Below are 21,357 nucleotides of genomic sequence, written 5' to 3' on the forward strand. Positions count from 1 at the left end.
CATAACACAGACAAATATACAATAAGTATGTTTTCCTAGCGTATTACAATTACAGCTATCAATGAAACTATTTGTAACGTCTGACTAACATATGTATATATCGGCAATGAACCGATATATGACATAAGCAGGAACACTGACTTAGACTGGAGCAATACAGGGAACAGGACTCAGAAGGATTCGCTATCTCTTCGCAGAGATGAACGCAATCCACAAATGGTAACAGAACAGGATTCAGAAGGATTCGCTATCTCTTCGCAGAGATGAACGCAATCCACAAACGGTAACAGGAACAGGATTCAGAAGGATTCGTTATCTCTTCGCAGAGATGAACGCAATCCACAAACGGTAACAGGACAGGATTCAGAAGGATTCGTTATCTCCTCGCAGAGATGAACGCAATCCACAAACAGGACCAGGAACAGGATAACTAGCTCAGCACGGGTGATCGCGGTACGCGCAAACTACCAAAACGTGCTGGAAAGCTGACTAACTGAACACAGGATATAAACAGTTCGTGTACGTATACATCAGCGACACTGATGTATCAACGTAACACGAATACAAGGAAAATAACAAAGGTGCTGGTATGCATATATATTGGCAATGAGCCAATATATGATGCAAGACCAGCAAAGTATCTTTAGAACAAGAAACACGATCGGGGGCTGAAGCGACAGCAAGGCAGGCTTAAACTGAAGCTTATGATAACCCGAGGAAACCCTGCAGGAAGCAGATCTTTATACTGAGGTCATCCAATGGGAGCAGACATGCAGATTCCCACACAGGTGAATGATAATCAGTCACAGGCTGACAGCAGGGAAAGGCAGACAAAGCTATGCAGCTTGCATGGAAATAGATCAGAACTGCCTGAGCTGCAGCACTACTGCTTCCAGCAATACCTGCTGCAGCAGCGATCATGACAGCATCTATCACTATTTACAAGTTTAAAATAAAAAAAATATAGAAATATTTCATCTTTACATTGATATTTAAAAAGTTTAGACCCTTAGGTAAATATTTACATGTTTTTTTTTTTTTTTATTGTAATGTTTTGTTTTTTTTATCGTAAACATTTTATTTGGGTAGTTTTGGGAGGGTGGGAGGTAAACAATAGATTTATAATGTAAATGTGTGTTATTTTAAATTATTTTTTTTTACAGGTGTAGTATTACTTTTTGGCAACAAGATGGCGGCCATGAGTTTGTTTACATGACGTCACTCTAAACGTAACACACGCTTAGAGTGACTCATCGCAGAGGGAACGGCCAGAAAAGGCACAGCTTCTGAGAGAAGCTGTCGCTTTTTCAGCGGGGGAGAGGAATCAATGATCGGGCTCCATAGACCGATACATTGATTCCCTGGCTACCGAATCCACGGCCGGGAGTGCGCGTGCACGCGCGCGATCGGCCGCGGTAGCGCGCATGGTTCCTGGACGTAGAAACTACGTCCAGGAACCAAAATAGGTTAATATGACTTTTGCAAAGAGAACCTGCAATGTCTCAAGCATTAATTGTTTGTGGATTTTGTGGAATATAAAGATGTTTTTCTTTGAAGATTATGTATTTTGCGTTTTGTTCCTCACAATATAATGTTGTGACCTGCATCTTCAAGTATAATTTGGTATATTGCAGTCTCTAGTGACAGCGCATCTGGCTGTGCTACACCAAGTGTCTGTGAGGCAGCGGACTATACCTACTATGACTCTTCCACCGGTTATTACATCTATATGGGCTTCTATTGTTATCCTGCGACTTACAGCTCTGGAGAAACCTTACCCAGTGTGGGGAATACAGGTAAGAAATGGATTGCTGTCATTGATCCTGAATGTTAAAGTATGTGTGTGATAGTAATCAGCAAAATTACGATTTTGCTAAATTTTGGGGACATTTTCGCAGTTACGCCTTTATGTAATTACGATTTGCAAACTAAATTGATTTTGTAGTCATTCGTAATTTCACATAAAATTTAATAATTTTTGCGAAATTTCACGTAATTTTGTGCCGACTTTGGAGGTTAATAGCAAAGCCCCCATACATGCTATTGACACCAAATTTGCTACTTATGTTAAAGGGAATAGTGGGTACAAGAGAACATTATTTTTTTTCTAAAAAGACCATATAGTTTTTGAGAAAATCGATTTTAAAAATGCAAAGAAAAAATGTTTTTTAGGCTAAGTTCACAGTGGGACGTTAAAGTCGCGCGTTAAAACAGCATTTAACGCAGAATAACTCACTGCAATGAAAAATCAATGCCCTGTTCACAGTGCACACGTTGCGTTGGTGCCTAACACTGCACTTTAAGTAAAAGTACTGCATGCAGTGCGTTATACACATTATTAGCTGCGTTGGACTGTTTGCACATGCTCAGTAATGACTTGGAAGCATACTTTTCATTGCCTGTATTTTTTACTGTATCTGCTGTATGCGACGGTAACGCTGCGTTGCCACTTTTTGGGCGCGTTGCGTTGTAAGCTTGCGGTGCGACTTTAACGTGGCATCAAAACGCAACGTCCCACTGTGAATCTAGCCTGAAACTTTTTTCTTTGCATATTTAAAATCAATTTTCTCAAAAACTACAATGTCTTTTTGAAAAATTATTTTTCTGCCTTGTGCCTAATATTCTCCTTAACATATGTACAAATTTTGGTAGCAATAGCATGTATGAAGTCTTTGCTATTAACTGCTAAATTTGGCACAAAATTTTGCAAAATTGCTCGAAAATTATGCGAAAAATTACGCGAAATTATGAAATACTTCTATTACATATGAAATCAATTACGATTTTCCCTGGAATTTTGCATTACGGTTACGATACGTAAATGCGAATTTTGATGCAAAGTTTTGCATATTTTGGCCCACCACTGGTGTGTGTTGCGTACATTTATACAGTATGGTTAGAGTGTAAAAATAGTAACTACACACATGAAAGAATTGTTGCCCTTCAGGGATTGGGAAACGATCCTTTAGAGGACAATTTGTAAAGTCTCAAACAATGGCTGCGCACAAGAACACCCGCAAACTGCGTTCCACACTCCAAGTGGTATACGTCACTCCTCCTACTCAGGGTCAGGCAAAATTCCTCCACTTCAGTGAGACACCACCACCACACCCCAAGCAGTTGAAGTTTACGCGGCCTTATCACTATCCAAGGGGAGAAACGTGGACGCAGAGGGGAAGGCGTTAGAAACAGCGCTCTACAGCCAACCCGGTGGCCAACGTTTGGGGTGGAGCCCACAAAAACTCTATACGAAAATACCCTGGATATGTCTGTAAGTGTGCAATCTTTTTATTAATAAAATTTTTATACAATTTTACGCTATGGGAGCTCTGGTATATGTCTTTTGAGGTGAACGAACCAGCAACTGATACAGAAAGTGGTGAGGAGGTGATCTTCCATCTAAACGGCAGGGGGGCGGCCAGATGACCCCACAAGCGCTGTGGACCCATCTAATTGAGGGTCTTATCTAACGGTGAGTGGCCACTGCTTGGGGTGTGGTGGTGGTGTCTCACTGAAGTGGAGGAATTTTGCCTGACCCTGAGTAGGAGGAGTGACGTATACCACTTGGAGTGTGGAACGCAGTTTGCGGGTGTTCTTGTGCACAGCCATTGTTTGAGACTTTATATATTGTATTGTGTACAGCAGCGCACCACCGAAAGAAGTTACACCCAATATTGATATCAGCGCAGTTTTTAGAGATTTTAGAGGACAATTTGTAGACCGATGCTATACTGACATATTGCTAGCCCTCAGGCTAACAAGGAGTTCTGTTGCTATGGAGGGATGATGATTGGCACATAACAGAGTGAGTTTCTGTTGCTGGGGGGAGCTGAAATAACATTAGAATCAGTCCTGCTCGGGTATCGGTGGTTGTTAAAAAGGAACTCCAGCCTAAACAAACACACTGTCATTAAGTTACATTAGTTATGTTAAATAAAATAGATAGGTAATATAATCTCTTACCCACACTGTTTTAAAAGAACAGGCAAATGTTTGTTATTTCATTTGGGCAGCCATCTTTTTGGTTGAAAGGAGGTGACAGGGAGCATGAGACACAGTTCCAACTGTCCTGTGTCCTGAGCACCTCTCCCAGTTGCTAGGCAACATGAATAACAACATAGGAAATCCCATCATGCTCTGCACAGCATCAGGGAAAAAAGCCCGGGCTTTTTTTCTTTGATGGGTGGAGCTTAGCTAAAAATTCAGCTAAAAATGATGCTTTGGTAAGAAAAACAAAGTTCTGATGCTGTGAAACTGTTAAAGAAACGCCAAGCCTTTTCAGTTCTGCTGAGTAGATTTTTAGTCCGGAGGTTCACTTTAAGGATCCGACATGACGGGTTTTTAATGATGCCTGAACAGGATTGATTAGCGTCCACTGTACACACAGAACGATCGTCGCTGGACATTGTCGTTATCGACTGTTTCAGTCAACGGTTATTGCATGTGTGTATGTACCCTTATTCCTATCAGTGATGCTCGGATACCCCCAATCACGGATTCGACTTATTCGGCCGTGGTTGAAAAAAATCTGGAATTTCCGTAATTGTTTTCTGGATTTGAAATGGACTTACAAATTCGACCCAGATTTTTTCTGTGAATGAGGCAATAACAGAATTCACGGCCATGATCACGTAAAAGCATATTAGCTAATAGCAAGGTCACCATGCATGCGAAAATCCCCAAATTGCATGGATTATAAAGGTGAAAGGGGCTACAACTTAAAGGACAGCTGAAGTGAGAGGGATATGGAGGCTGTTATATTTATTTCCTTTTAAAAATAGTTGTCAGTTGTCCTTTCAAAAAAAAAAAAAAAAAAAAAAAAACTTTTCGTTTTTGAGAAAGTGGATTTTAAAGTTAAATCAACACTTTAAATGCGGCTATTAATTAGTAATAATTGGGTTTAAACAAGGAAATACACTTTACGCAATCACAGAGGGGATGGTGAGTCCCATTGGCACCTGGCAGTGGTGGTACCACTGGAGGAAAATGAGTGGCCGACGCCACAAAAACACCCAGAGACGTTTTGTAAATGTTTTTTTTTCCCCTTGCAGCGATAGCAATGACATGGCAGCAGAGTTGTCCGTGACCCCTGGCAGTGGGAACGCAGACTTTAGTAGTGAAATAGAACATTAGTGGCAGCAGGCAGCAAAAACAGACTTTTTAGATTTATTTGACCCCTGCTGTGCTGTCCATGTCTTTGAGTCTAAGTAGAAGAGATCAGCAGCACCACGTAGATGTATTGAAGCTCTTTATTGCATAAAGATAAAGCCCAGGGACAGCGACAGACGCTGTTTCGGAGGCAAACTCCTTCCTCAAGCTGTATAGGCTCACTCTGTGAGCTCTGTGAGCCTATACAGCTTGAGGAAGGAGTTTGCCTCCAAAACAGCATCTGTCGCTGTCCTTGGGCTTTATCTTTATGCAATAAAGAGCTTAAAGAGGAACTCCAGTGAAAATAATGTAATAAAAAAGTGCTTCATTATTACAATAATTATGTATACATGATTTAGTCAGTGTTTGCTCATTGTAAAATCTTTCCTCTCCCAGGTTCACATTCTGACATGTATTACATGGTGACATTGTTACTGTGGGCAGGTTATGTAGCTGTTTCTAGCTGTTCTGGCCTTGCAGACAGCTGTAAACAGCCATTTCCTGTCTGTGAACATTGTTACATTGTGGCAGTTTGCCCAGACTACCGCGGTACCAGAGCCTCTTGTGGGAGGGGTTTCAGCACAAAATCAGTCATACAGCGCCCCCTGATGGTCTGTTTGTGAAATGCAATAGATTTGTCATGTAAAAGGGGGTATCAGCTACTGATTGGGATAAAGTTAAATTCTTGGTCGGAGTTTCTCTTTAAATACATCTACGTGGTGCTGCTGATCTCTTCTACTTATGCTTTGGGAGCTGCTGGACTACAGCGCCATATCAGCTTAGCACACGGATACCCTCACTAGGGTGCCTATCGACTGTGGTGTAACATGTCTTTGAGTCTAACATGCAGTAGAATAAAGACAAGCTCTTCATTGTAATAAATGAACACCAAAAATCTGCTTTCTACTCAGCAGTGCCACCTGTGGGCTGGAGAGTAGTGTTGGGCGAACAGTGTTCGCCACTGTTCGGGTTCTGCAGAACATCACCCTGTTCGGGTGATGTTCGAGTTCGGCCGAACACCTGACGGTGCTCGGCCAAACCGTTCGGCCACATGGCCGAACTAAGAGCGCATGGCCGAACGTTCCCCGAACGTTCGGCTAGCGCTGTGATTGGCCGAACGGGTCACGTGGTTCGGGCCCGAACGCGCTCTGATTGGCCGAACGGTCACGTGTAAATAAATACCCGAACCACGTCATATCTCCGCCATTTCTCTGTGGGTTTAGCTTTGGGTAGGCAGGCAGGGTAGTTCACTCTCCAGCCACGCTAGCCAGGGTCCCCCCCAGTCATTGTGTGTTGCTGCTGGGAACAGTAGTACACCGCTCGCTCAGCCACACTATATATAGCATTGTTTACTGCCACTGTGTACCTCGCTCAGCCACGCTATATATAGCATTGTGTTTTCTGACACTCTGTGTACACGGCTTAGCCTGGCTATATAGCATTGTGTGTACTGCCACTGTGCACCTCGCTCAGCCACGCTATATATAGCATTGTGTTTTCTGACACTCTGTGTACACGGCTTAGCCTGACTAATATAGCATTGTGTGTACTGCCACTGTGCACCTCGCTCAGCCACGCTATATATAGCATTGTGTTTTCTGACACTCTGTGTACACGGCTTAGCCTGACTATATAGCATTGTGTGTACTGCCACTGTGCACCTCGCTCAGCCACGCTATATATAGCATTGTGTTTACTGCCACTCTGTGTACACCGCTCAGCCAGACTATATACCATTGTTTACTGACACTCTGTGTACACCGCTCAGCCAGACTATATACCATTGTTTACTGCCACTCTGTGTACACCGCTCAGCCAGACTATATACCATTGTTTACTGACACTCTGTGTACACCGCTCAGCCAGACTATATAGCATTGTTTACTGACACTCTGTGTACACCGCTCAGCCAGACTATATACCATTGTTTACTGACCCTCTGTGTACACTGCTCAGCCAGACTATATACCATTGTTTACTGACACTCTGTGTACACCGCTCAGCCAGACTATATACCATTGTTTACTGACACTCTGTGTACACCGCTCAGCCAGACTATATACCATTGTTTACTGACACTCTGTGTACACCGCTCAGCCAGACTATATACCATTGTTTACTGCCACTCTGATTCTGCTGGGAACAGTAGTACACCGCTCGCTCAGCCAGACTATATAGCATTGTGTTTACTGCCACTCTGTGTACACCGCTCAGCCACACTATATAGCATTGCGTACTCTGCCAGTCAGTGTGTATATTGCTGGGATCAGTAATACTCCACTCACCGTCAACCACTATATGAGCTCAACATGAGTTCCCCAGAGACCTCCGCTGTGAGCAGCACTCCCAACAACAGCAACAGCCAACGCCCCACGCAAGCTATAACATCCACCCCAGCAGCCAGTGGTCAGCAGCAGCCCTCCCCGGAGGAGAACGTTGTGTCCATCGGTCCGTCGCCAGAGCGATTAATGAGGGCGTCCATTGAGGAGATGATGGGGCCTGATGTGGAGGAGGAGGTCTGGCTCAGGCCAGCATCCCAAGTTAATGTTGAGGACGATGAGGGGTCTGTGTCTGGGGATGTTGGGGTGGCAGAGGTGGTGGGTGGGTCAGACTCAGGAGAAGAGTTGTATGATGAGGATGATGATCGGGACCATCTGTATGTGCCTCAGAGTCCGACCCCGGAAAACATGTTGTATCGTGTGTTTAGGTACTAAAATCTGCGTTCCCAGTAGTGTTGGGCGAACAGTGTTTGCCACTGTTCGGGTTCTGCAGAACATCACCCTGTTCGGGGTGACTATATAGCAGACTATATAGCATTGTGTTTAATGCCACTCTGTGTACACGGCTCAGCCACACTATATAGCATTGTGTTTACTTCCACTCTGTGTCTGCTGGGAACAGTAGTACACCGCTCACCCGCCACTGTATAGCATTGTGCTTTGTGTCGCTGCTGGCAATAGTGGTACACCGCTCACCCACCACTGTATAGCATTTCTGTACTGCCACTGTACTGCTGCCAGTCAGCGTGTACTTTAAGGATAAGTGAAATGAGGGAGAAATCCGGTGAAAGAGGGAGGGGCAAGGGAAGAGGTGTTTCCCCTGACGGTTCACGTACAGGCCACAGGGGAGCACCCAAGAAAACCCACTCAATACCGCCCATGTTGTCCAGGACAACCACTCTCACAGATCCAAAAGAACAGGACCAGATAATTACTTGGATGACCTCTCAAGCGTCCAGCAGTGGGTTAAGCAGCACCAGCACATCATCACGCACAAGGTCCGAGTCCTCAGCCAGTTACAAGGAGCCAGTGGGCACAAAGCTGACACAACCGGCAGCGACACCACGCACACAACTGCCAGATAACCAGACGACGTTGGAGTGAGCTGCGCAGAGGTTGTTCTGGGGAGCTCTACTCCACGGCGGCGGCCCCCCACAATGACATATGACGAGTTTGAGGAGATGGAAGAGGAGGGTATGGACAATGTGGACATAGACCCAGATTTTGTTTGTGAACGAGAACATCGCCGTCGTAGCAGCAGCACAGATGAGTCTGTTGAGGAACCCACTGCTGCACGAGTTCGTCTTGTGCCACAAGGTAGGCGGCGCGCAATTTCAGGCACCGCAAGCGTGGAAGTTCAAGTGAGAGGCAAAAGAGGCGCAAACAGAAATCGCCAGCAAGGCAGGTGCTCCAAAGTCTGGGCTTTCTTTGAAGACTGCACTGAGGATGTTACCATGGCGATTTGCAAGGTGTGCAAGACCCGCCTGAGCAGGGGGAAAAGTATTAACAACCTCTCCACCACCAGCATGAGCCGCCACATTCTATCCAAACATCCCACTCTGTGGGCAAACGCGGCAGGACAGGGTACCACCAGCAACACTGCCTCCCTTGGGTTCACCAGACTCACCACCAGACCCGCCTCAGCAGCAGCAGTAGCCCAGCCATTGCGTGGTTCACAACATTCACAAACATCAGACGACGCTGACACTGTCACTTTCCGGACTAGTGCTCTTGAGGTCTCCCAGTGTTCATCAAACACAACAACCAACAGCCCTTCGGTGTGCAGCCCTACGGTTGAGTTGTCTGTCTCGGAGATGTTTTAGCGCAAGAGGAAATTGCCAGCAAATGACCCCCGGGCCGTGGCAGTAACAGCCAGCCAGCATAGCCAAGCTTCTGGCCTGCGAAATGCTGCCATATCGAGTGGTGGAGACAAACAGCTTCAAGGGCATGATGTCAGTGGCCATCCCACGTTACGTGGTTCCCAGCTGCTACCACTTTGCGCGCTCTGCAGTGCCTGAGTTGCATGAGCACGTGGTCAGCTAAATAACCCGAAGCTTGAAGAATGCCGTTGCCTGCAAGGTTCACCTCACCACTGACACCTGGACGAGTGCGTTCGGCCAGGGTCGATACATCTCCCTTACCGCGCACTGGGTGAACCTTGTGGAGCCTGGCAGCGATTCCTCACCTGCTACGGCGCGGGTGTTGCCCACGCCGCAAACAGCTGCACCGCCGTCCCTCCCACTGGATAACAACAGCAGCACCTACCTCTCTGACTCCTTCTCCTCCAACGCATCTCAAAGCTGTACCTCATCCGGAAACGCTAACCCAGCAGCAGTAGGATCGTGGAAGCAGTGCAGCACAGCTGTTGGCATGCGTCAGCAAGCGTTGCTGAAGCTGATCTGCCTTGGGGATAAGCAGCACACAGGGGAGGAAATTTGGAGGGGAATAAAGGAACAGACGGATTTGTGGCTGGCACCGTTGGACCTGAAACCGGGCATGAAGCTAGACACCTGGCACAAACTGGCAATGTACGCAATAGAGGTGCTGGCTTGCCCGGCAGCCAGCGTTATGTCGGAACGCTGTTTCAGTGCTGCCGGAGGTATCGTCACAGATCGGCGTATCCGCCTCTCCACAGAAAATGCAGACCGTCTTACTCAAATTAAAATAAATCAATCCTGGATTGGAAACGACTACGCAACACTCCAGGACCCCAACCAAGTAACATGACCAATGAACATCTGGGATGGTTTAGCGTTTCCGGTCCCTGTTTATTGAACCTCTCATCTGTATTACATTTATGACTGCATGGCGGCAAAAAGCATTGCTGCTATATCCGCACGATTTTTGTCCTCATGCAAGGCCTGGGTTGTTGTGTCTCAAAAAGCATGGCCTTCTTCTCCTCCTGCGCCTGCTCCTGTTCCATCACGTGTGCTGCTGCTGGTGCTGGGTTAGCGTTACCGGTCCCTGTTTATGGAACCTCTTATCTTTATTACATTTATGACTGCATGGCGGTACAAAGCATGCTATCCGCACGCTTTTTGTCCTCATGCAAGGCCTGGGTTGTTGTGTCTCACAAAGCGTGGCCTTCTTCTCCTGCGCCTCCTCCTGTTCCATCACGTGTGCTGCTGCTGCTGCTGCTGCTGGGTTAGCGTTGCCGCCCTGTCCCTGTTTATTGAACCTCTTATCTTTATTACATTTATGACTGCATGCATGGCGGTACAAAGCATGCTATCCGCACGCTTCTTGTCCTCATGCAAGGCCTGGGTTGTTGTGTCTCACAAAGCGTGGCCTTCTCCTCCTGCGCCTCCTCCTGTTCCATCACGTGTGCTGCTGCTGGTGCTGGGTTAGCGTTACCGGTCCCTTTTCCTGGAACCTCTTCTCTGTATTACACTTATGACTGCATGGCGACAAAAAGCATGTTACCTGTGCAAAGAAACATGACATTATCCACATTTAAAAGACAGTTTTTCCTTTGAAACTTTACAATCAATTTTCTCAAAAACTATAAGCTCTTTTTCAAATATTTTTTTCCCCTTGTACCCACTCCCAAGGTGCACATACCCTGCTAATTTGGGGTATGTAGCATGTAAGGAAGCTTTACAAAGCACGAAAGTTCGGGTCCCCATTGACTTCCATTATGTCCGGAGTTCGGCGCGAACACCCGAACATCGCGGCGATGTTCGGCGAACGTTCGCGAACCCGAACATCTAGGTGTTCGCCCAACACTACTGGAGAGACTGAGACTGCCAATGAAAAAGAAAGAAAAATGCTGACTCTAAAAAACATTCACATCGGCTCTGGTGCATTGTGAGAATTGGTAACAAGGATCAAGGGGAAAACATTTTGAAGACAAATCACATTTATATCACACTTTTCTTCTGGTAGACTCAAAGCGCCAGACCTGCAGCCACTAGGGTGCACTCTATAGGCAGTGGCAGTGTTAGGGAGTCTTGCCCAAGGTCTTCTACTGAATAGGTGCTGGCTTACTGAACAAGAAGAGCTGAGATTCGAACCCAGGTCTCTTGTGTCACAGAAAGCGCCCTTAACCAGTAGTGTTGAAAAATGCAGGTTGTTTGCCTTATTGTTCACTGCTGAGTTATTTTCTTTGACAGCCATAACATAAGTATATTGGTGTTTTCAAAGCTTCCCAGCCAAACCAGTGAGTTGAGCTCAAAACATTTAAAAAACATCCCTACTGTGAGCAATAAAAATCATAGACTGTATTTTAAATCACTTTAACCCCTTTGGGACCAAAGGCGTTACAGTTTTGTCCTCTGTAAGGCTGAATGTTGCTGATAGGACTCATGGGACCCATGGGCTTTGCTAAGAAAAAATGACTATTACTTTTGGTGCAAAAAAATGGCCTTGAAAAATCAATTGGTGCTGCTCATGGTTAACAGTGTATTGCGTGGCCAAAAAGTTATCAGAATATGTATATAGGGTATCATCTTAATTGTGGCAAGCGAGAGAATAAAATTTGGGGTGCTCCCTCCACCACTTCCCGTGCAAGGAAAAAACACCACCAGATCCTGTTGGGCAAGTCTTTCCCTGTTGTTGGTAAGAGGGGGACATGAAGTGGCTGGGAATCACTATGTCTGCCTTACCAACCTTTACTACCACCACCACCACAACCTCCTGGCTCCTCCTGATTGTTAACTATTACTAACTAAGCCGCCTGGTTCACAATTTTTTTACAGCCATGGTACCAACGCTACGTGCCACATACACGTGCCACATACACGTGCCACGTCTGGCATGCTCCTGAACCACGTTACACCTGCTGCATTGCCCTGCTCCTGCTGCCTGTGCTGCTCCCACCGACGGGGTGCCACAGGCCACTGCTGCTGTGCTGATACCACCTATATTTAACCCAAAACACAATTGCTGCATAACATTTTTGAGGTGTCTGGGCTGAAAACTGTCATGTCCCAGTTGTGCGGTTGGACTTTGGACACAATGTGGGCTGCACAACTGCTGTCTGGAACCTAGTCCTGATGTTAATTTAAAGCCATTTTTTTTTTTGTATTTTAACTCCCCACATAATCAATTAGTGTTTATCTTTAAAAAAACATGATGCTACATGCATCATTTACCTTAAAAAACGTTTTGGAAGCAATTTAAAGGCCACTTCCGGTTTTCTATCCGGATATCCAAATTGATTCGGATTTACCCGGATAATGGGTTTGGATATCCGATTCTATGCAGATACCGCAAAGTTCAGATTCGGATATCTGAGTCAGATCCGGGTATCTGGGTATCGATTTTAAAAAGGGGTATCCGAGCATCCCTGCTTGTGATAAGCAGGACAAATAGGCAGATTCAGTGGGATGTGAAAGTTTGGGCAACCTTGTTAATTGTTTTGATTTTCCTGTATGGTTGTTATGATAAAAATGTCAGTTAAATATATCATATAGTAGACACACACAGTGATATTTGAGAAGTGAAATGAAGTTTATATTATTTACAAAAAGTGTGCAATAATTGTTTAAACAAAATTAGGCAGGTGCATAAATTTGGGAACCGCAACAAAGAAATGAAATAAGTATATAGTAGAACCAACGTTTGCAGAAATTACAGCCTCTAAACACTTCCTGTAGGTTCCAATGAGAGTCTGGATTCTGGTTGAAGGTATTTTGGACCATTCCTCTTTACAAAACATCTCTAGTTCATTCAGGTTTAAAGGAATACTGTAGGGGGGTTGGGGGAAAATGAGTTGAACTTACCTGGGGCTTCTAATGGTCCCCCGCAGACACCCTGTGCCCACGCAGCCACTCACTGATGCTCCTGCCCCGCCTCCGGTTCACTTCTGGAATTTCAGACTTTAAAGTCTGAAAACCACTGCACCTGTTGACATATCCTCGCTCCCACTGATGTCACCAGGATCGTACTGCGCAGGCCCAGTATGATCTGTGCCTGCGCAGTACACTCCTGGTGACATCAGCGGGAGTGAGGACATGGCAACGCAGGCGTAGTGGTTTTCAGACTTTACAGTCTGAAATTCCAGAAGTGAACCGGAGGCGGGCCGGAGCATCAGTGAGTGGCTGTGCGGGCACAGGATGTCTATGGGGGACCATTAGACTCACAGGGCAAGTTCAACTTATTTTCCCCCAACCCCCCTACAGTATTCCTTTAATGGCTTCCGAGCATGGACAGCTCTCTTTAACTCACACCACAGATTTTAAATTATATTCAGGTCTGGGGATTGAGATGGCCATTCCAGAAAGTTGTACTTGTTCCTCTGCATGAATGCCTTAGTGGATTTTGAGCAGTGTTTAGGTTTGTTGTCTTGTTGAAAGATCCAGCCCTAGCGCAGCTTCAGCTTTGTCACTGATTCCTGGAAATTGGTCTCCAGAATCTGCTGATACTGAGTGGAATCCATGCATTCCTCAACTTTGACAAGATTTCCAGTCCCAGCACACAGCCCCACAGCATGATGGAACCACCACCATATTTTACTGTAGGTAGCAGGTGTTTTTCTTGGAATGCTGTGTTCTTTTTCCTCCATGCATAATGCCCCTCATTATGCCCAAATAACTAAATTTTAGTTTCATCAGTCCATAGCACCTTATTCCAAAGGTGCTTTAGCATACCTCAAGCGGCTCTGTGGGTGCTGGGGGTGGAGAAAAGGCTTCCTCTGCATCACTCTTGCATACAGCATCTCCTTGTGTACTGACTGTTCTCACCATTCGTCACTTCTTTTTTTCCGAGATTTTTCTTGGTCTGCCACTTCGAGCCTTAACTTGAACTGAGACTGGGGTCTTCCATTTCCTCAATATGTTCCTAACTGTGGAAACAGACAGCTGAAATCTCTGAGACATCTTTCTGTATCCTTCCCCTACACCATGATGGTGAACAATCTTTGTCTTCAGGTAATTTGAGAGTGGTTGTGAGACCCCCATGTTGCTACACTTCAGAGAAAATTAAAAGAGTAGGGAAACTTGAAAATGAAAATTGACCCCTTAAATCCTCTTTCTCATAATTGGATTCACCTGTGTATGTAGGTCAGGGGTCACCGAGCTTACCAAGCCAATTTGCATTCCAAAAATTAGTTCTAAAGGTTTTGGAATCAATAAAATGACAACAGTGCCCAAATGTATGCACCTGTCTAATTGTATTTAAACAATTATTGCACACTTTCTGTAAATCCAATAAACTTCCTTTCACTTCTCAAATATCACTGTGTGTGAGATATTTTTATCGTAACAACCAACAATTATACAGGAAAATTATGACGATTAACAACGTTGCCCAAACTTTTGCATCACACTGATTTTTATGTATGGTAGCATTGTTTATTTTAAAACCATAGGGGGGGGGGGGGAGAATTTGGAGAAATTGTGTATTTTTTTTTCCTTGTTTTTTCCTTTAAAATACATAAAGAGTAAAGTAATTACTGAAAACAAATATCACTCCCAAAAGCCTAGTTTGTAGTGAAAAAACAAAGTATAGATCATTTTGTTGTGCTAAGTATTGAAAAATGTGAAGAGACTCCGGGCACCTCTCATGGGTATGCCTTTAAGCATAACCACAAAAAATTGAGTGTGTCAGCACACTTACCAGCCACTTGTTTTATTCAAACTCCCCCTGGTATTTTGGCGGCTATTAAATGTATGGGGCCAGACGACTTCATATAAAGTCGTGCTTATGACCCCTGTGAAGGAGCCTCTTGCAATGGCAATGCATGTAACTTCCTCTTCCTGCACTTGTTCAATGGCCATGTGTGTCACTTCCTCTTCCTGCTTCATTCAGTGATGCACTTCTCTAACGGAGGATTACTCCTTCAAATGAAAGAGGAGAGCACAAGCTACAGAATGGTATGCATCTGTAAATACTTTGCAGTACTGGTCGGAGTCCCTTTAATGTCAAATGAAAGGGAAGAGTGTTGACAGGTTAAATTTGCTCTGGTCCATTAGGGTAAAAACCCTTGGGGGTGAAGTGGTTAAAAAGCAGAGCAAGGGACACAACACAAAGAACTCATGTTGTATTGACTGGGCTTCAATAAAAAGGATTCCATAGACTTGCTATGGCTTACTTGCCTTTGTGGAGTAGAGATGTGGCGAACTGTTCGCCCGGCGAATATCTCTGGAGCTCTTACTACTTCCGGGTCGCACTGACCTGAAGTAGTACGCCTGCGCTGCCCGGCGGAGCGCGTCCTAGATCGCGCTCCTGTTGCCGGGCACTCTCTGCGCATGAGCGTGACGTCTACTTTATTAACCGGAGACTGTATGATTGGAAAAGTTAAATTTTATTCCCCCTCTGGGTTAGTGGAGGTTTATATGTTTGGAGAGTTTTGTTTTTTTTCTTTTTTACCATTTCTCACTGGTATTATTGCTTGATGTTACTTTTTTTGTTCTTTTTGTATTTCAGGAACCTCTATATGTTGCTTGATGTTACTGTTTTTTTGTTTGTTTATTTTTGTTCTTTTTGTATTTCAGGAACCTTTATCTGGTGCATAGTTTGTTCATCTGACACTGATTTAACATGTAGTGGTCTATCACAGAAATGCCCGGCAAATAATATATGTGCATCGGCTTATAGGATAATTCATAATGGTAAGTGATACCTTGACATTCTTTAAAGCAAGCCTGAAGTGAAAAAACAAAACAGGGTGACAGTGCTGGAACAAGAGGACTTGCTTTACGCAGTTTGATTATATACATATACTGTATTTTCTGTCAATGGTTTAATCTGCATGTGTCAAACTCAAGACCCACCACCTGGAGGTGGCCCTTCTTGCAATTTTATATAGCCCTCAAGAACTTCAAATGTGCAACACTGTAAGCAGTGAAAGAACATTACATTGCCTTGCCATATAGAGAAGCACAACGGTGACAGTGTTTCTGGGTGAAACATTGTCAGTTTGAGCCAGGGGGCAGCAACAACCCACAGGAACCCACAGCAAAATGAGCATGGGGCCGCCTTCTGTGATCCATACCTCTTGCGTTGCTGTTAAACAACTTATCCCTCATTCTCGACCCCCTCTACATTGCAGCGTGCACTGGAGCAGTGGTATATTTACCTTCTTCTAAACACATGACATGCCTTGGGAGCCATAGGTAGGCGACACAGAGTGTGTGGCTGTTGGGAAGATCAAAAGAGACCCAAAGCCGCACTGGAGAAGGTAAATATTTAACTGCTCATCTGCATACTCTGCAAAAGGGGGGAGAAGCAGGCCCCCACAGTCGCTATAGTTATACCACTTTGTTTGAGACTGTTCAGTAAATGTTAAATCTAAATAAACAATTTGACTCAGATTTTGTTTATTTTTGTTTATTTTGGCCCCTAATGTGATCAAGTTTGACACTCCTGGTCTAATCAGACAGGGTTCTATACACCTCTTATTGAGCAGTGGGAGGCAGGTTGCTTATTGAGCCTAATATAGCGTGTTACTCAATATCAAGGGGGTTTTGGTGAGGAGCCTGATAATCATGAACTCTGAAAAACTATACATTTAAGATTGTATAATTTATACAGAGAGGTATCTTACCTCCTATGATGATTCACACCGAAATGTTGGAGAAAAAGGTTTTTTTTATTGATCATGATCAGAGATCGTAGGTGCCCATGCTCCACACAGCTTGTAGACAAGGTTTGTCAGTGCAGCTGACCTGAGTAAGTGGGTAAGGATCTATGAACAGAGGCGTAGCTTGGTATTTCAGCGCCCGGGGACAAAGATAGTTTTTGCGCCCCCCTGTGGCATGCAATGGAGCCAAATGTACATGAAGTTGCAATGCTGCAGAGAAGAAATGCAACCCAATGTTGCTGAACTATGAAGTTATAACATTAAACGGAGCTCACAATCTAATCCTACCATAGTCATAGTCTAATGTCCTACCATATTATTATTATGTATGCATATAGCACTGACATCTTCTGCAGCACATTACAGAGTACATAGTCATGTCACTGACTGTCCTCAGAGGGGCTCACAATCTAATCATACCATAGTCATAGTCTAATGTCCTACCATATTATTATTATGTATTTATATAGCACTGACATCTCCTGCAGCACATTATTTATTGATTTTTATGGGATCAGAATGCTTTTGGAAAGAGTAAGTCAGAGTGCCTAGAGGAATGCCACACAGATAAAGGAAAATTGCATGCTGCCTGATATTCAAGTCAGGGTACAGGCGCACATGGAATTGAGGCGCATGTTAATATGCGCTCTGGAAGAATTCAATAGTATTGCTTCCCCTATCATAGTAGAATATCAGCCAAACTTATCAACTGCTAACTCTAGGCCTGGATTCAACGCCGCTAAATGGCGAAATCCGTGTCCTCTTAGCCGCTGCTAACTCCAGCACCCAAGTACTGCTAGAAAAATTTTGGTACTCAAATTACCTTGTCAGCACCCCCATATTTACACAGTACAGCACACTGTGGCCCATGGCGGCATCCAAATGATAAGGCGCGCTGTGCACTAATTTTAACTGTTTTTGGCACTATGGCAACATGCCATCTTATTCTTAATGCAATATGTGTGCATATATTGATGCCAACATTATCAGCAATAAATCAGCTAAATTACCATTCTTAATTTTGGGCACATGTTGTTGCCAAAAGATATGGGCACTGAAAGTACCAAACTTAAAAGAGTCGTCAGCCAAAAATAGTGTTCCTCAGCTGTACTTACCCGGGGCTTCCTCCAGCCCCTTGCAGCAGACATGTCCCACACCGCAGCTCCACGTTCAGCCTCCGGCCCGGGGTCCCCGGCGGTGCAGAGGCTGACCTCCTCTAGTGTGCCTGTGCGAGCACCGCTGTCAATTAAATCCACTAGTTTGTCAATGAAATCCACACTCAAAACACTGTCAAATCTACACTGTGGACGACGTGGGCTTGATTGACAGTGTCGCTCATGCAGGCGCAGTAAGGACAACCAGACTAACGTGGAGCTGCGCAGTACGCTCAGATCCACATGGCGGTGATTGACAGCGTCGCTCACACAGGTGCAGTAAAGGCCGACCTCCAGGTTGGTCTGACGTCATCGCCAGGGACCGGGAAGCTTCACAGGTAAACGGCTGTCGGAGGAGCTGCGGCAAGGGACATGCTGGGAGCTTGGTGCTGGACGAAGCCCTTGGTATGTAGCGCTTATTTTCCTTAGAAACGCCTGATGACACCTTTTAAGTACAGCTGGGGAACAATATTTTTGGCTGATCACTCCTTTAAATCACCAAAGAACCTGATCCATAAGATAGAGGGGAGGGGGCAGGAAGGTGGGACAGAGATGTAAAAAGTTGTGAAGTTGGAGAGACAAAGGAGGGAGACAAAGATGAGTGGGAAAAGGAGAAAGAAAGATAGATGACAGGATGTAGACAAGAACAAGCACAGCTGATGTGGAGCAGGAGGGGAGAGAGAGTGCAGGGGGTAAATGTAAAGGAGCGACCTGACCCACGATTACAATAATAAAAAAAAAAATAGCCCCATATGCTTCTGGCTCTGCTACATCGCTTGTATAGTGGGAGAGGAGGGGACATCCTTGTCCAGCAGTAATCACAGACCTCTGCTGGCCGGGGCACAGGCTGATAGACAGAGACGCTAATCATGAAGCAAAACAGATGCAGAGAGCTAACGCTGAGCAGACGCTGCAGAATACCTCTCTCAAGGCAGCGCAGTGGAGCCAGATTCTCCGGAGCCTGTACTTTTCTGAAACAACTCAAAAGTCTCACGAACAAAAGTTTACCCATGCATTACCTTTACCCGGGTAAACTTTGAATGTTCATGTTGTTCCCTCTCAACGCCTGCTTGCCGCCCACTCTCTGCCTCCTTCCAGCCCTCCTCTTCTCGATCATGAGGAGAGAAGGGCTGAAAGGAGGCGGGGAGTGGGCGGAGAGGAGGGAAGAAGATCTGCTCCTCCCTACTTGTTTCGTGTCTCAGCGCTGTGTGACTGCGAACCAGGAGACATGGGGGAACAGTACAGTCTGATCCAGCGCCCCCCAGATGCTGTCCCCTGGGGGACATATGTACCCCCCTGCCCCCACCTAGCTACGCCCCTGTCTATGAAATAAGTTGAAATGTGTGAAATGCAGTTAAATGGTGTTTGATCAATAAAGAACTCCTTTTCCAGTATTTTGGTGTGAATCATCAAAGGAGGTAAGATACCTCTCTATATACTGTAATTTATACAATTTTAAATGCATAATTTTTCAGAGTAAACAATTATTGGGCACCTCCCCAAATCCACTTTGTTGTTTCTTAGACACCTCTCAAAGAGGTGATAGTCTTTACTACTTGTAGCTCACCTACAATCAAAAAGAACTGAGGAGGAGAGCGACCACACAGGTCCTGGGGGATCTGGAGAACTGAGCGGAGATGGTTACCATATTCGGACTATAAGACGCTCCAGGATATAAGACTCACATAGGTTTAGAGGACAAAAACCAGGGGAAAAAATATATATAGTATACTAAACCTGGTGCATCCATTGTGAAGGTGCAACTTGTGGATTATGCCCCCTTTATACCTCATGCCCCCTTGTCAGGGCCGGATTTGTACTTCTTACCGCCCAAGGCCGACTATTACCAGCCGCCCCAACCAAAACCGTATCCTACCACCTCTCTCCACACACACACCCACCAAAACATTTTTGGGCCGCTGGTGTCCTCTATTGCGGCTAGAGCCGAAGTCTCCATGGCAATATGAAGTGAATCAATCACGTCTCACGGGGAACTGGTTAATCAAGAGATCTACAGGTGATGGGCGTGGTGGGAGCCACCCACGACACACACATTGTCAAAAGTGGCTCACAATTGGACATTGGGTGGGGTCAGCAACACGTAAAAGTGAGTCCTGTACCCACTGCTGTTTTCAGGGTAACAGTGCTGGCCAATCAATAATTAAGAAATGGGTACTGTGAGAGGCTGCCTTCTGTATTCTGTACTATTTGCTGGTGCTGCCCCTGGTCCTTTCATCCCCCACGCCAAGTGCATGAGACCCAGCCTTCTGTAACTGCCTGCAGCTGCTGCTATGTCATTGGACAAGGCCTGGCTTTTTGCTAGTCACACACTGTTCACAAACGTTTGGTTAACAGACTGCAGCTGCCTGTAGCACAGCACAGGCAGATGCCAGCTGGTACTAATAGTGCATTTATCCTGACCCCTTTCATTTGTTTGGACACTTGCAAATAATTCCCTGAAAATAATGCCCACTGTCTGCAGGCCGCCCCTTGTTTATCTGGTGCCCTAGGCCATGGCCTATGTGGCCTTGCCAGAAATCCGGCCATGCCCCTTGTACCTCTTGTGTCTCCCTGCACTGGCGTAACAATAGGGCCTGCAGCCCCTGCACGGGCTGGGTGGAGGATCAAGCTTACCCTTCTGACGTCTTCTTCGGCCGTCCCTCGGCGCCTCCCACGATGCGTTCCACTCGGCGCTCACGTGACTTCAAACACTTCCTCCTTCAACCCGGAAGAAGGAAGTGTTTGAAGTCACGTGAGCGCCGAGTGGAACGCATCGTGGGAGGCGCCGAGGGACGGCCAGAAAAGACGTCAGAAGGGTAAGCTTGATCCTCCGCCCAGCCCGCACAGCACAGCAGTACTGGGTGTCATCCGGATAACTACTATCTGGATCACCCGAAGATTGCCCGCTGCTGCCCAGACACTGCCCGGACTTAGATTTAAGGCGGAGGGGAGCGCAGAGGGGAGAGCCCCGAGGTGAGGGAGGGGGGGACCTTCTCCCCTCCCCGCCGAATTGCTGCATGGCTTTCCCCTCATGCTGCGTCCCCTCCAACCCCCACAAAACGGCCCGGGGGGGGGCGCTCAGAAATTCTGCAGGGGAGCCCGCTCAGAAATTCTGCAGGGGGGCCCGGTGGGGCCTAGTTACGCCCCTGTCTCCCTGTATCCTCCTGTGTCTCCCTGTGTCCTCCTGTATCCCCTTGTGTCCGCCTCTGCCCCCCTTGTGTCCTCCTCTATGCCCCTTTGTGCACTGCTGTGT

At 45.8% G+C, this 21,357-nt stretch overlaps 1 protein-coding gene across 4 annotated transcripts in view; it reads left to right on the forward strand.

The window, feature by feature from the left end:
- The window catches only part of LOC137522951 (uncharacterized), a 190,513-nt gene that overhangs the window by 162,457 nt on the left and 6,699 nt on the right, over positions 1-21,357 (forward strand). For all 4 annotated transcript variants that reach the window (XM_068243109.1, XM_068243110.1, XM_068243111.1 and 1 more), the window contains exons 5-6: positions 1,635-1,796; positions 15,863-15,979. In XM_068243109.1, coding sequence (XP_068099210.1) covers positions 1,635-1,796; positions 15,863-15,979 — 279 coding nt within the window. The remainder of the gene's footprint in view (positions 1-1,634; positions 1,797-15,862; positions 15,980-21,357) is intronic.

This window comes from Hyperolius riggenbachi, chromosome 6 (assembly GCF_040937935.1).
Source record: "Hyperolius riggenbachi isolate aHypRig1 chromosome 6, aHypRig1.pri, whole genome shotgun sequence".
Taxonomy (NCBI): Eukaryota; Metazoa; Chordata; class Amphibia; order Anura; family Hyperoliidae; genus Hyperolius; species Hyperolius riggenbachi.